Genomic DNA, 14442 nt, shown 5'->3' with positions numbered 1-14442 from the left:
ATATACCGTACTTTTCCTAATATACGATTTAAGACAAACGGCAACTATACTTCATTCCAAATGAAACTGCTAAAAAAATTAACCAAAGTGTCTATGGATAGAGAAAAAGGCTATGACACAATTTTAATGGCAAGTGAATGATGTTTTAAAATCAAATCAATTTTATTTATCTAAACAAAGTATTATAATTGTTAGTTAATCTTAAATGTGAAAAAAAATTTAGTCCATGGTTACGAGTCAATCGTCTTTTTAGCTGACTCTATAAGCTTATACATAAAAATGGTTGGTTTCTGCAAATATTTTGGACTTAACTAGAAATCTAACGCAAAAAGTTCATAGTCTCAAATATTTACGTTTCTTGGAGTTTCTTTTGGACTATATGTATTATATAATATTCGATTTTTAAACTATTAAATGCTAACCGTTTCCACTGCACACTTAAAACATGTTATCTGCAGTGGAAACAGACATTACAATCTATTATCTTGATGTTTAGAATCTATATGTCGTCAGTCGTAGTACTAAGATATGTTTCTACATAGCGTAATGTATGCTAGATGTACCATTATAAAGTATTGAACGAAATTGTGTTTTTTTTTATACTACCCATGTTCCTGGGCCACGTCTGCGTGGTTCTTCCAGACTGTTTTACATCTATGAAAATTTTCAGCAAGATCCGTTAACACGTTACGGAGATACCTTCTAACAAACATCCAAACATTCGCGTTTATAATATTAGTAACAAGTAATATAGATACAGACAAACCCAGATTTAAGTTTGCTTTATCAAATTTAAGATCTAAAAGTGGCCCAATAGCCCAATGTTCAAGTCGTGGGTTCGAATCTCGCCTTTCGACAACTGTGAACTATATTATAACACAAATTTCTACATAATTTGGTCATAAGAAAAATGAAACCACTCGCAATATTCTGATGATATTTTTAAATAAAAAAGATATGCGTATAATGAAATTATTTAAATTTCTTATCGCAAATGATGTTAAGTAACTTCAAATAAATTATATTTTTTTATATCAAAAGTCTGAAGCAATTAAATTATTATTTAAAATATATAGCGTGTCCAAACTTTGAACTAGAGGGCGTAACAATCTCCGATAAGCAGGTCATGTTTTTATTTTTAAATATTTTTAGTACAATTTATTACTTAAGACCATATTATATTTGTGATTTAATGAGGATTTACATGCGCGAGGAAACAAGTATTTATAAATAACATAACTAGGTTATTTCGTTTTAAAGTTCATTGTCATACAATTAAGTCTCTGAATATTATTAAACCATAAAAGATTATAGCTCAAGTAACGTATAAACGAGACTGTCTTACTCACATTGAAATCCGATGCAAGGAATTTCCGATTAAGTACAAATTGGAGACATGAGACTGTTTTAAAGCAGATCAAGATCTATTAGCGCTTTATCTTTTATCTCGTAAGTAATGGAAAAAAGATCTTCTAAGTCCAGGGGGGTTAGACAAAGTGCATTCGCTTCGAAGCAATTCCTTAGCGAACTTCACACATGTATGGACTTATCGAAAGTTATTGTCAGTTCTATACAATTTGAAGTTCATTATGGAATAGCGTCGGAGCGAATGCACTTTGTCTAGCCCCGCTGGTACACTGTTTTACTTGAAAGTATTTGTGTTATCTATAAGTGATTGCCTAAAACCTGTTGTAATAGTGCTTAAAATTGATGTAAGGACGCATATGCTTTTTTAAACAAATAAAAAAGAAGCATAATTAAATATATGTATTTAAGTATAAACATTAATATTAATAATTTGTTGTTAATTTAACTATTATCTCAAATGAAGTTATACAATTTAACTGTCATAACTCACAGTAAGGTCAGCGCGTGTTATCTGCGCGCTTTGTCCGTGGTTTCTTCTGGAATATAATGTTATAAATTTTATAAACTTTAGTTGTTTCATTTATATTTTGGTAAGTTATTATTAACGTTTCTATTTCGACTATTATTTTTTACTATCTTATTTGGTTTTAAGTTATTGTTATAAAGTTGTCAAAGCTCTCTTGAGACCTAATTGCCGAGTAAAAAAAAGTTAGGTTTCAAGTGTGTACTAAAGTGTTATTATACGTTAAAAATTGCAATTATTAAAATATAATTTGTTATTAAATATGAGTAAAGTGTCTTAAATGTCTTGTAAACTGTCGAGTTTGCAAAACGCTAACCTATATAAATGGTAAATAATTTCCGATCTGAGGACCCCGGAGTTTCCGAGATTCCGATTTCATTACGCGCATGACTTCTGACACATACTAGGTACACTTGACCGAACAAATAAGTGACATGAAATGTTTCGAATTTATTGTTTTTAACGTTTTTTTTTAAGTATTGTCATTATTAAATCAAATATCTGATTCACAAGAGTGCTACGTATGTTTTTTAGAAGACATCTTCTTATATAAAATTCTCGTGTTACCATACTCCTACGAAACGGCTTGACTGTTTTTTATTAAATTTTATATTTTATTCTATTTATTTTCAATCCCGCCCAGACGTAGTCGCTGCGGACAGCTAGTAGTTTTATAAATATATAAACATCTTTGACAATGAAATTGTCCTGTTTTGATCGGTTTGACAAATTTTAAGATAATTCAAATCGTATGCCTTCTAACACTACGAGGAATAATAGTAATTGAAGGACAGAATTGCAAATAAAAAAGCTTTTAAAATATATTTAAGGTATTCACAACGTAGATATAAATCGAATTTTGTATAAATTCACAAAGATTTTTTCCGAAATTATTTTACGATAAAATTACCGACGTTTCGTGTGAAAATTCTCAACAAACACACGTAGAATACTGAAACGTCCCTCGTTTGTGGTTTTACCTTCGCCAAGAATTCTTATGTAAATACCAAAAGGGTTCGTGAAGAAATAAAGTTGTACTCTTTTTGCGGAGCGTATATATCTTTAAAATAATCTTTTAAGGTTTTCCCGCGTAAAAATAAGCTCTTACTCTATGGTTATTATATTTCAATTTTCAAAATGTCTTTCTATTTAAAAAAAATATTATGCAAAAATGTTAGTTAAATATTAGAATAAGAATTTTAAAGACTTAAATAATTACTTACTATGACTATTTTATCGTATTAAAACAAAATTAATCACGGAAATATGTTTAACTTTACAGAAATGTTAATTTTCGTCCTTATGGTACTTATTTTAAGAGCGTGTTCATGTGATCACCACCATCACCACAGACGAACAAATCAATTGCCAGATAGATCGACCATTGTTCATTTGTTTGAATGGAAATGGAAAGATATAGCCGAGGAATGTGAGAGATTTCTAGCTCCAAAAGGGTACGGAGGAGTACAGGTAAATATTGAGTTTTCACATTACGTCACTTAAAATATAAAATCAATGTTTTCGTACTTCATCTTCCTTTCTCTTTGGTCATATTGTATTTAGGTAACAATTACTATCCATGTTCAATGGTCCTGGTATTGGAAACCCACGGTTTGAGGGAAAGGAAAGAGCAACGCATCAAAAATACAGAATTTTATTGAGTGACTAATCTCCTTGTCGACGAATTTATAGAAAACTACTTGTCGCTCGCGACTCCGTCTAAGTGGAATTAAAAAAAATAGTAGTCTATGTGTTTAAACCAGACTGTTCCAAACGTATGCCAAATATCAGCGAAATCCATGCAGTCGTTCTGCAGATACCTTCAAACAAACATCTATCCTTCCATCCAAACATTTGGATTTATAATATTAGTAAGATGAACTTTCGTAAATTGTGAATTAATTTATTTTATAGATTTCTCCACCATCAGAGAATGTGATCATCAATTTGTCAAACGGAAAGCGAACTTGGTACGAGCGTTATCAAGTAATGTCGTACAAATTAGACACCAGGTCTGGAGACAGAGATGACTTTGTAAATATGACTACGAGGTGTAATAAGGTTGGCGTCAGGTAATATATGTTACTTGTATAGAATCTATAAATGCGAATAAATATTATAAATGCGAATTTTTATATTGATGGATGTTTATTGGGAGTCATATCCAGAACGGATGAACGGATCTCGATGAAATTTGACATACATGTAGAACATATTCTGTAAGAACACATCCACACACATATAAAGATCTTTATTTACTCATTAAAAAACACAAAGTTTCGCTTACAATGAGTATAAATGTTAAATACATATACACTTGCGGGCTAATACAAAATATAATAACAATACATAATACATAGGCTACTAATTATGTTTTTTTTTTAATTCCACGCGGACGGATTTGATGTCGCAAACTAATTATTTATAAGTTTTTGAGGTTATTTATTGAAAAGTGCATTTTCTATTATCTGTTGTAAAATCTTATAGATAATATTAATTGAACGATATATGAAATTAAAGATTGCATTAATCGTGTTGAAATCTGTATTTATTCGGACTTTAGATAAAAAGGAAACATTTTTTGATTGCACAAATTCTGTAGCTATGCGAATAACTTTTTGTTTATTTAATATCATATCTAAATATTTTTTACTTTAATTTCCAAGTTTAGTTTAAGAGACGATTGTGGTATTTTATCGAAAGCATTACAAAAAAGAAATCAGTTTTATGCGATGCCAAATTTCTTCTCCGACTATCCTTATCTTTTATTCAAATTACTAGAAAAAATACAACACCTTTTCCTTTGGTATTACCATCTACGACTAAATATTTTGATATACAATTAACACGAAGACAAGATACGTTGTTTATTTGTTTTGCGTTAAGCAATGGATAGAACACAGTCAGTATCTCCAATTGGTTGGACCAACAACCAATGTGTTCTTAACAAATTTGTTTTACAGAATTTACGCTGATGTAGTGTTCAATCATATGACCGGTGACCACAGATCCAATAAGGGCACAGGAGGCAGTACTGCGGATTTTCCAAACTACTCGTACCCCGATGTACCTTATATGAGAGAACATTTTCACTATCCACACTGTATTGTTAATAATTATAACGACGTTAACCAGGTAATATTTATTAACTTCGACCATCCATAGTTTTTAAAGTATAAAAAAACTCTTAAACTACAAATATACGACAGAATACTTTAACAAAGGTTACGCTGTCAACATTTACATAGTTATGAAACTATGAAATGCTTCACAAAGTTTTGAATACTTCAACGATATCGTGAACAAGGTCGAAAGAATTGTTGGAGTTGCTACGAAAATATACTAATTGTTTGAATAAAAACCTAAACAACATTTTCTTGGTCAACTTTTTATTCAAACAAAAGTGTTATGAATTTGTATTACAATATAGTTTTGAAAACAACGCCTATTATTTTCTTACATTCATGAAAAATGTAATATATTTTTATGACCATATACACGTTGCCTATGAGTACTACTAACATATATCGTTAATGTGTCGATTGCCTTTATTTTATCGTTGAAACATGCAATAAACCAGATTTTCATGTAAGCAATTACTTTGACTATGGCCTAGTCACCCCTAACTTAGGGTAGGCTCCGAGACTCTCGGTGGGGACGCATAGTGAGCTGATGATGATGAAGAATTGTTCAGAAAACTTACATTATGTACTTCATTATACCATAAAAATTATACTAGATTTTTTTATCCAAAATTATGTTTCCAATCAGACTGTCTTACTCAGAGTCGTTTAATTATTAAAGGAGTTCCTAAGTGTGTATTTAATGACAGAAATCTACACCAAGGTTTTCCCTTATTGATAACTAAAACTATGCAAGACAAGTATAGAAATCTTACTAATATTATAAAAGCGAATGTTTGGATGGATGTTTGTTAAAAGGTCTCTCCAGAACGGCTGCATGGATCTCGGTGAAACTCAACATAGATGTAGAACATAGCCTGGAAGAACTCATACCCTACTAATTAAGTTTGTTTTATGTATTCCGTGCAGATAGAGTCGCGTTATTTCCTTGTATATCAATATGTTTATGTTGTGCAGGTTAGAAACTGTCAACTCTTGGGACTTAAAGACTTGAACCAAACAAAGGAGCATGTACGACAGAGTATAATACGATATGACAATAAACTAATCGAATACGGAGTTGCTGGGATAAGGTACTATTACTTTACGAGACTTTGATATTCTCAGTGGAGTGTAAACTAATTTTAATTAATAGTAAGGCGCACAAGATGTTAACTTTCAACATAGAAGGTAATCGAAAGTATAGAGTGAACTAAATATTATTCTATACTATATAATAAATGTTCTTCTACATATGTTTAAGACATAGTATATAAACTGGTCAAGTGCGAGTCAGACTCGCGCCCCTAGGGTTCCGAACAAACGTGAAGGTATAAGTAAAAGTTCACCTATCACTACAATCGAGTCATAGTTAAAAAGAGTGAGAAGTTTATAATTTTATTTTATAAACGGTTGTATCATTTTATTGGGTTGGCTTAGAAGTTTTATTTTTTCACAACACCTAGCGACCGCAGACCTGAACATTTGATATAAATTCCAGCTTGATACCTTCAAGCGTTTTTCAGAAAAAGGGTATTGACAGACAGACGGACGTAGAACAAAGTGATCCTAAAAGGGTTCCGTGTTTTTCCTATGAGGTACAGAACCCTAAAATCTGACCAACTATTCTTGAATACATCAGGGTGGACGTGCTGTGATTCCATTGAATTTACACAAAGATTCATCATCATTCATAGATGTTTAAAAAATCTTATTTGGCTGAATCGGTAAGCCGATCAACCCAAACGGAAACAATCTGTACGGTAAAACTAATTAAATCTCTTGGCCATTTTCAACTGACGAAACATATAATATATAGGTGTCTCAGTTATTTCAAGTAAAAGAAGAGGCAGTTTCCTTTTGTACAGTTTTAGTGGAAACCCATTTAAATCAAATGAATTAATAAAAAAAACAACCACAGAATTTCCCATTGCCGGGTTAAAAGTTAACTTAATTTTGGTTTAAGTTGATACAAATTATTCGTTATAAAATATTTAAATCATCGCAAAAGTCACGTAGTTAATAAGATTTCCGAGTATTTGCACGAACTAATTTCCCTCGATGTTGCTAAAGGTAAACAGCTGCTAACAAAATTGAAGTAAGCAATTATTACCTCTGTTTAATAACAACGTTTCTCTCGACGTCAGCTGAGCTTAATCTTGTTGCTTCAAGTAATACAGTCGCTACACAAATTTATTATAATTAGAGTTTATTAAACCACAACCAGTTAAAATAAATGAAATAATAGTAATTATTTCTTTGTGTTTTAATTTTGTAGTTAATGTATTAGGGAATTTGTAATTGGTTGTCAATTGTTATAAAGTCTATTTTTTTAATTTAAAGGGCAGTTATCGCGGTTTTTGGTGTCTCAGGAGTCAAGCACTTGACTTGCAATCTGAAGGTCCTGGGTTCGAATCCCGCCATGTAACAATGTGTCTTTACGGTGAAGGAAAACATCGCGATACAACCTGCACATATTTGAGAAGATATTCAAAGATATGTGTGAAGTCAACCAACCAGCACTTAGCCAGCGGGTAGGCTCCGAGCCCCTCGGTGGGGACGTATAGCGAGCTGATGCTGATGATGATGATGAATCCCTGTATGAAACATATTGTTTTTTCGGTTTTGTCAAAGATAAAAAGGATGACGATACATTTTATTTAGAAATTTTGGTGTCTGAAACCAACAATGCATCTATTACCTAATAGGTAAAGAAAGAAAACTGGCAATTTAGAATTTATTTTACATTTAAATATTTGCATTTTTTTAACTATTTAAATTAAGCTCTAGACTTGTGATAGGATTTCATTCACCGCATATGTATTCACCAGGTATTCCAACCAACGACCGATAGATTAGTACTTTACCTAACCATTTGGCTATTGGCGCTTACCGTTAACCGACGATAAGTATTCCTTTGCTACGTGTTCGTAGATGTGGAATAACTATGCAAATAGTTCGTAGCACCCGTAGCGTGTAACTATTCTAACAACGTTCTCTACGCTTGCCTTTTGAGTATTATATTCAAGTCACAATCTCTTTTATAATAAAGCTTTATCCTCAAATGCTTATGTAAATCAAAGCTGTGAAATTTTATGTTGAATTTACGCGTTTTATTAAGTTTCTTTACCTGTCTGGTATATTTGGTTAAAAGCCGTCGCGCACGACTCCGTCCGCGCGGGATTAATGATAGATAGTAGTCGATTTACAGATCTACTGAATATGCATATATTTTTTTTATAAAAATCGGTTAAGCCGTTTCGGAGGAGTGTGGTTACTAACATTGTGTCACGAGAATTTTATATGTAAAATGTAACTCACACTCTGACGTCATTCGGTTTGATATACTATACGTTTCTACGAAAAATGTTTCAAAAGTACTATTTACAAGTAACAGCCAATAGAAAAAGTTGTCATATAATGTTATTATTCAAATGTAACAAAAATATTCAAAACCAACTTCTTATTTATATTTATGCAGTGGTAGAGCCCGCTTTAACATCTTCGCACGAATTGGCCCGGCTCGCCCGGTGAAATACCACGACCACACAGAAGACAGGCGTGAAATGGAAGCAATTCCGCGTTTCATCTGATGAGTGTGCGTCCCGGAGGCCTAATTAAGTCCTCTTTCCCTTACCACCCATTTTCTTATAAGGAAAGGATGGGAAGTGGACTTTCTGGATGAGAGGATGCATGGAAAGGGAAAATATTTTCTTTCTGTGCATCCTCTCCTCCGTCGATTAAAGGTAGGCAACGCATATGTAATTGTGTATGTTTATGGGCAACGGTCGCTTCGCTATTTCAGATGGCCGCTCACTCGTTTGCCACCTTATGATATAAAAAAATGACTAATCTTAGCGATTAATTTGTTATTATAGTTATTTTACTTCTGAATTAAATAATATATAACTTACAAAAAGAAGTTCAATTTCAGAGTGGACGCAGCAAAACATATGTGGCCGAGAGATCTCCGTGAGATTTATAGTAGGCTCCGCACCCTTAATACTGATTACGGTTTCCCGCCAAACACAAAGCCTTATATTTACCAGGAGGTCATTTATTTCGGTAACGAAGCAATAAAACCAGAAGAATATACAACTTTAGGTGACGTCACGGAATTCAGGGCAAGTATTTTTATATCAAATCAATAACAATAGTTTAATTTAAATATCAGAATGGATTATTCATTGCACAGATAGCATACATGTATAATCCGCATTTCCATTAAACTATAATACTAACCGCACGATTTTGCCGTGCGCAACGGTAATTTCATATAGCAGTCGCGCCAGTGGAAATACTGACATGTGACACAATACAAAAAGTGACTTCGTTTGGTCAAGTCGCGCTGTTAGACCCTTAGTGAAAATAGGATCTTATTTCATATATATTTGTATACAGGATGTTCTTATGTATTACCTAAGTTACTTTTACTCCAGTAATCAGTTTTCTAGGTACAACACTATTAAAATGTATGTTAAAAGCTCTGACATGTTTGAGTAAAAGCATTAAATGTTAAGTACTTTAAGTACTATAAGCACATCAACTTGAACTCACAAGTCATCTAAATCTACTTATTCGTGCACATTCGTCTCCGTAGACGAGACTTGCTTAACGACCTTAGAGCACGGTATACAAATAAAAATGAAATTTCAAAGAATTTTACGCAAAAATATATCGTTGCCCCTTTTAAAGCAATTTTATGGTTGATTTTCGTATTTATTTCCTAAGCTTTTAAATGTGAGAGATTTTTACTGATATTAAAAATGTCAATATCACATCAATGGATATTATCAAGGTTAAACGGATCTGGATGAAATTTGACACAGTTATAGATTATCTGGATTACCGCATAGGCTACCAACTAAGTTTTTTTTGAATTCCACATCGAATTTTCGGGCAAAAGTTAGTGCTAAATTAAATGTTGTTACTGTAACTTTATAATAATTGTCAATTATTAAGATAATTTTGAGCATTAAATTAGTATATCTATTACATATTTCAAGTAGGAAAAGGAAATATAAACAAGTTTGTTTGACCTCCCTAGCTCCTTAAAATCGAGGAAGGAGATAAGATATAAATTCCCTACAATTGCAATAACCGGCTAACGAATCTAATCTTATCAATGAATAATTATTAAGTACAAATGTCGCTGACCGAACTTATCGTTCATAACGCATTGATTTATTTTCGATAATTGTAATATTGTAGCCACGGATTCTTTTGTTTATAGTAAATTAAAACAACAGTTTTCGAAATCTTACTCTTACTAATATAAACGCGAATGTTTGGATTGACGGATGTTTGTTAAAATGATTCTCCAAAACTGCTGCACGGATCTCGCTGAAATTTCGTATAAATGTATAAAATAGCGTGGAAGAACATATAGGCTACCACGAGTTGAAGCTATAAACGCCTCCTCAAGACAAACAGTGCCAATTCAGTCACAAAAGAAATTATAGGCTACCGAGTTTTTTTTTAAGATCGCGCTGCCGACAGCTAGTGTTGGATAAATATAGCTTTCTAATAAGAAAATTGTTAAATTGTTGTCTCATTTATGGTCTGCTTTAAAATGAAATATATTGATCCTTCTCTGTCAAAGAATGTTTATAGACAAAGGCTCTGTTTGCTTCCATAAAACCGTTCCGACTTTTACACATATAAAAGGGTCATATTTTTAGTGTTAAAGGAGTTTTGTTTATTTTCAAAACAAATAAACCTTTATTATAAAAAAAAGATATAAAATAAAATGGGAAGAGGCTCAGTTGATACTGCCTCCAGCTTATCATTGAAGGCCGTGCTGATTTTCAGTCTGTCTGTAATTACTTTACCACGGTTATTTTGTACAGGGGGCATTTGGGAGTACAGCCATCACTGCATTCATGTGTGCGTATGTTTGAATGTGTGTGTATTATTATATTATTTAGAAATACATACATAAATACAACCGGTCTCAAAAAATTTACGATCAATATTTGAGCATTATCTGTATATTGTAGTTGTGTAGTAATTTAAAGTTGCCTTTAATGTACTTAAATGGAATATGCAAATGAATCCTTAAACAGGTCGGATCAGAACTTCAAAATGTTTTTCGAGGTCGTAACGCGCTCAAATGGCTGGTTTCTTGGGGGGAACAATGGGGCCTATCACCGAGTGACACCGCGCTAACATTTATTGACAATCACGATACCCAACGGAGTGGAAATGTATTGACTTACAGGGAATCAAGACCTTACAAGGTAATAATTAATATGGAACAGTATAACATCCCTTTTCCACTAAGCAAATATCGTAATTACACAAATGGCCCACGCGAATGCTGTTTTTGGAGAGTGCAAATTTTACACGCATATTGCTTTGAGAAATAGCTACTCTTAACTCTTTATTTTTTATAAGTTTAGAAATACATACAGAGGAAATTCTGCTTATTGAATTTGAATCTTATTTTTTTTAATAATATTCCAACAACAATACAGGCGGCGGTGGCTTTTATCTTGGCGCATCCTTACGGCGTGCCCCGAATTATGAGCAGCTATGCATTCGATTCCACCGATCAAGGACCGCCTAGTGACGATAAAGAAAACATCATTTCTCCTAGCATAAATGAGGTTATTATAGTAAATGATTATCTAGGTATACTTATAGCAGTAATAATTTAACAACTCGCCCTTTCTTCATGAAGATCATAATAAAATATCTTTTTAAATCCTATATTATAAGCTGGAAAACGAGCGAACGACCAAATTAACGGACGAAATAGCGAAGCGACCTCTGCGCGCATACATCCATAATTGGAGATGCGTTGCCTTTTATCCATCCTGTCCTTAAAAGATATAAAGATTGGGAAGGGACAGAGAACTAAGTCTCACACACACTCATCAGGCGAATATGTATTTTCACTTCACGCATGTCTTCAGGTGTGGTCGTACTGATAAGCTACATATGAAGTCCGAAAATTCAAAAAGATCTGTTTTATTTATTTGTTTCAAGTGGGTTTTTATTAATTTCGAAACAATATGATAATGGAAAAGATTTGTTAATAAAATGAATTTCGAATTCGTGGGAAAACAAAACTGTGTAAGTTGGAATCGGTTTACTGAGTTCATTCCTGGTTTAGGGTAAAAAAGTTTTTGTGGTACCATTTTGAACCGGAAAAACAGAGAAAACGTTATTATTTGTCTACTAATTTGTGTATAACTTATATTACTAAAATAAATTTTATAAAACAAAAACCAGGATGATACTTGCGGTAATGGGTGGGTGTGCGAGCACCGTTGGCGTCAAATCTATCAAATGGTCGCGTTCAGGAACGCAGTAAGGTACACTGCGGTACAAAACTGGTGGGACAATGGTAGCTGTCAGATTGCTTTCAGCAGAGGTGAAAAGGGATTTATAGCATTCAATGGGGAAGCTTATCCACTGAATGCTACACTAAAGGTATATTTCTTTTGAATCCAAATATTCAGCACGAATATAAAGTTTGTTTTTTTCTATAAGACCCACATAAACGTTGAGTCGCGCATTTTACTTCGACTTGATACGTTTATTTTTATAAAGGTAAAATTTTCTTTTGTGAACATTCCTTTTGTGTTCTAAAAACATTTTCGCCATGTAAAACAAAACACATTGGAATGATGATATATTTTCTGATCGTGTATTATAAATACAAAGACGGTGTATCATTGATGTTCTTGTCTTAAAACAAAAGTCAGTTATCATTTACCAAACAAGGACCGTCGTTCACGGGCTCCGGCTGTCGGCCATCTATAACATTCGGCGTTTATTTTTTTATAAGAAAAGGGGGCAAATAAGCTGCGGGAATATCAAGGTTCATCGACGCACATAGAATTCTGCAATACCAGAGGAACCGCAGATGCGTTGCCAGAATTTGAGATGGTGATACGATGACATTTGCGTATTTGGGCGATTAGTTGATATTCGACACAATCGGATTTTACTTTGCTGTTGCCTATTAAATTGCCGGCCATACACCGACCGCATAGCATGGAGCGATCTGTGTAATGCGACACTAGGAAAAATCATGCCATACGCGCAGATAACTGTAGCAAACTTCTTTCAGACTGGATTACCTGAAGGTGAATACTGCGACGTAATTACTGGTAAAAAGAGAGGAAACAGTTGTACTGGAACTAAAGTAATAGTAAATGATAATGGTTTAGCTGATGTTTATATTTCTAACCACGCTGAAGACATGCATTTGGCCATCCATGTCGGAATTGAGGTATTACTTAATTTATATCTTAATTGTTACTAATATTATAAATGCGACAGTTTAGATGGATGGATAGATGGATGTTTGTTTGAAGGTATCTCCAGAACGGGTGCACGAATCTCGCTGAACTTTAGCACAGATGTAGAATATGGTCTGGAACACATAGGCTACTAATTAAGCCTTTTTTAATTCTGCGTGGACGGAGTCGCGGGCAACAGCTAGTATGTTGGAATAATATTTTGTTACGATACTAAAAATGTGAGCACCAATAGTATTAATTTTCATTTGTTTCAGTCAAGGATATTTCAAAAATAAACTGTATTAGAATGCAATAAAGTCATTCATCCGAATGATGAGAACAGAATATTAATTAATTTGAAGTGTTTTCATTTGCCATCAGATCTAATTAATCGATTCATAAAATAAATAAAATTGTTAAGATCGAATACAAAATTGTTTTCTTTGAAGGCTTCGAATTTAATTAACCTTTTAACAATTTCATTGTAACTGTGCTGCCGTTTCGCAAAATTAAACGAAGGAAGGAAGGAGGATTTTAACCTAATGACATTTAAATAAATTTTTAAAATATTTTTTTTATTGTTTGTAATAGATAACTAATTCATATTCTGATAATGATACAAAAAAAATACTTACGTTGGAAATGTAAAAATGTAAGAAGCTATGGTTTTTCCTTTACCATTTAGATGTAAGTCAGATTTATTTAGAACGGACTAAGGAAAGAATCAGAATAAGACGTCGGTGGCTCAGTGGTCAAGCACTTGACTTGCAATCTGCAGGTCCTGGGTATGAATCCCACCATGTACCAATGTGTTTTTCGATTTCCGATTTACATATGTATATTTATCCGACATTCTTACGGTGAAGGAAAACATCGTGATGCAACCTGCACATATCTGAGAAGAAATTCAAAGACATGTGTGAAGTCAACCAACCCGCACTTGGCCACCGTGGTTGACTATGGCCTAATCACCCTTAACTTAGGGTAGGCTCCGAGTCCCTCGGTGGGGACGTATAGTGAGCTGATGATGATGAAGGAAAGAATACGATTCCAAATATCATTAAATCGAATAAAATCGATCAAGACATTTTGTCTACAAAAGGTCACAATTAATCAGAAATACCCGCTATAAATATTTTCCTCTTGACTGTCAAGTAAAATTTCATGACAATTATCC

At 33.2% G+C, this 14442-nt stretch overlaps 1 protein-coding gene across 1 annotated transcript; it reads left to right on the top strand.

The window, feature by feature from the left end:
- The first annotated feature begins 1870 nt into the window (after positions 1-1870).
- Positions 1871-13692, top strand: LOC106115516 (alpha-amylase A). Its single transcript, XM_013308938.1, has 11 exons — positions 1871-1958; positions 3174-3361; positions 3806-3963; positions 4855-5026; positions 5992-6107; positions 8948-9137; positions 11079-11252; positions 11490-11621; positions 12250-12450; positions 13094-13255; positions 13541-13692. Exons 2-11 carry the CDS (start codon positions 3176-3178, stop codon positions 13559-13561), a joined length of 1512 nt encoding a protein of 503 aa, XP_013164392.1. The 5' UTR covers positions 1871-1958; positions 3174-3175; the 3' UTR covers positions 13562-13692.
- The last annotated feature ends 750 nt before the right edge of the window (positions 13693-14442 follow it).

This window comes from Papilio xuthus, unplaced genomic scaffold (genome assembly GCF_000836235.2).
Source record: "Papilio xuthus unplaced genomic scaffold, Pxut_1.1 DF827789.1, whole genome shotgun sequence".
NCBI lineage: Eukaryota > Metazoa > Arthropoda > Insecta > Lepidoptera > Papilionidae > Papilio > Papilio xuthus.
Note: the sequence above shows the minus strand (reverse complement) of the source record. Positions and strands in the feature narration are given on the sequence as shown.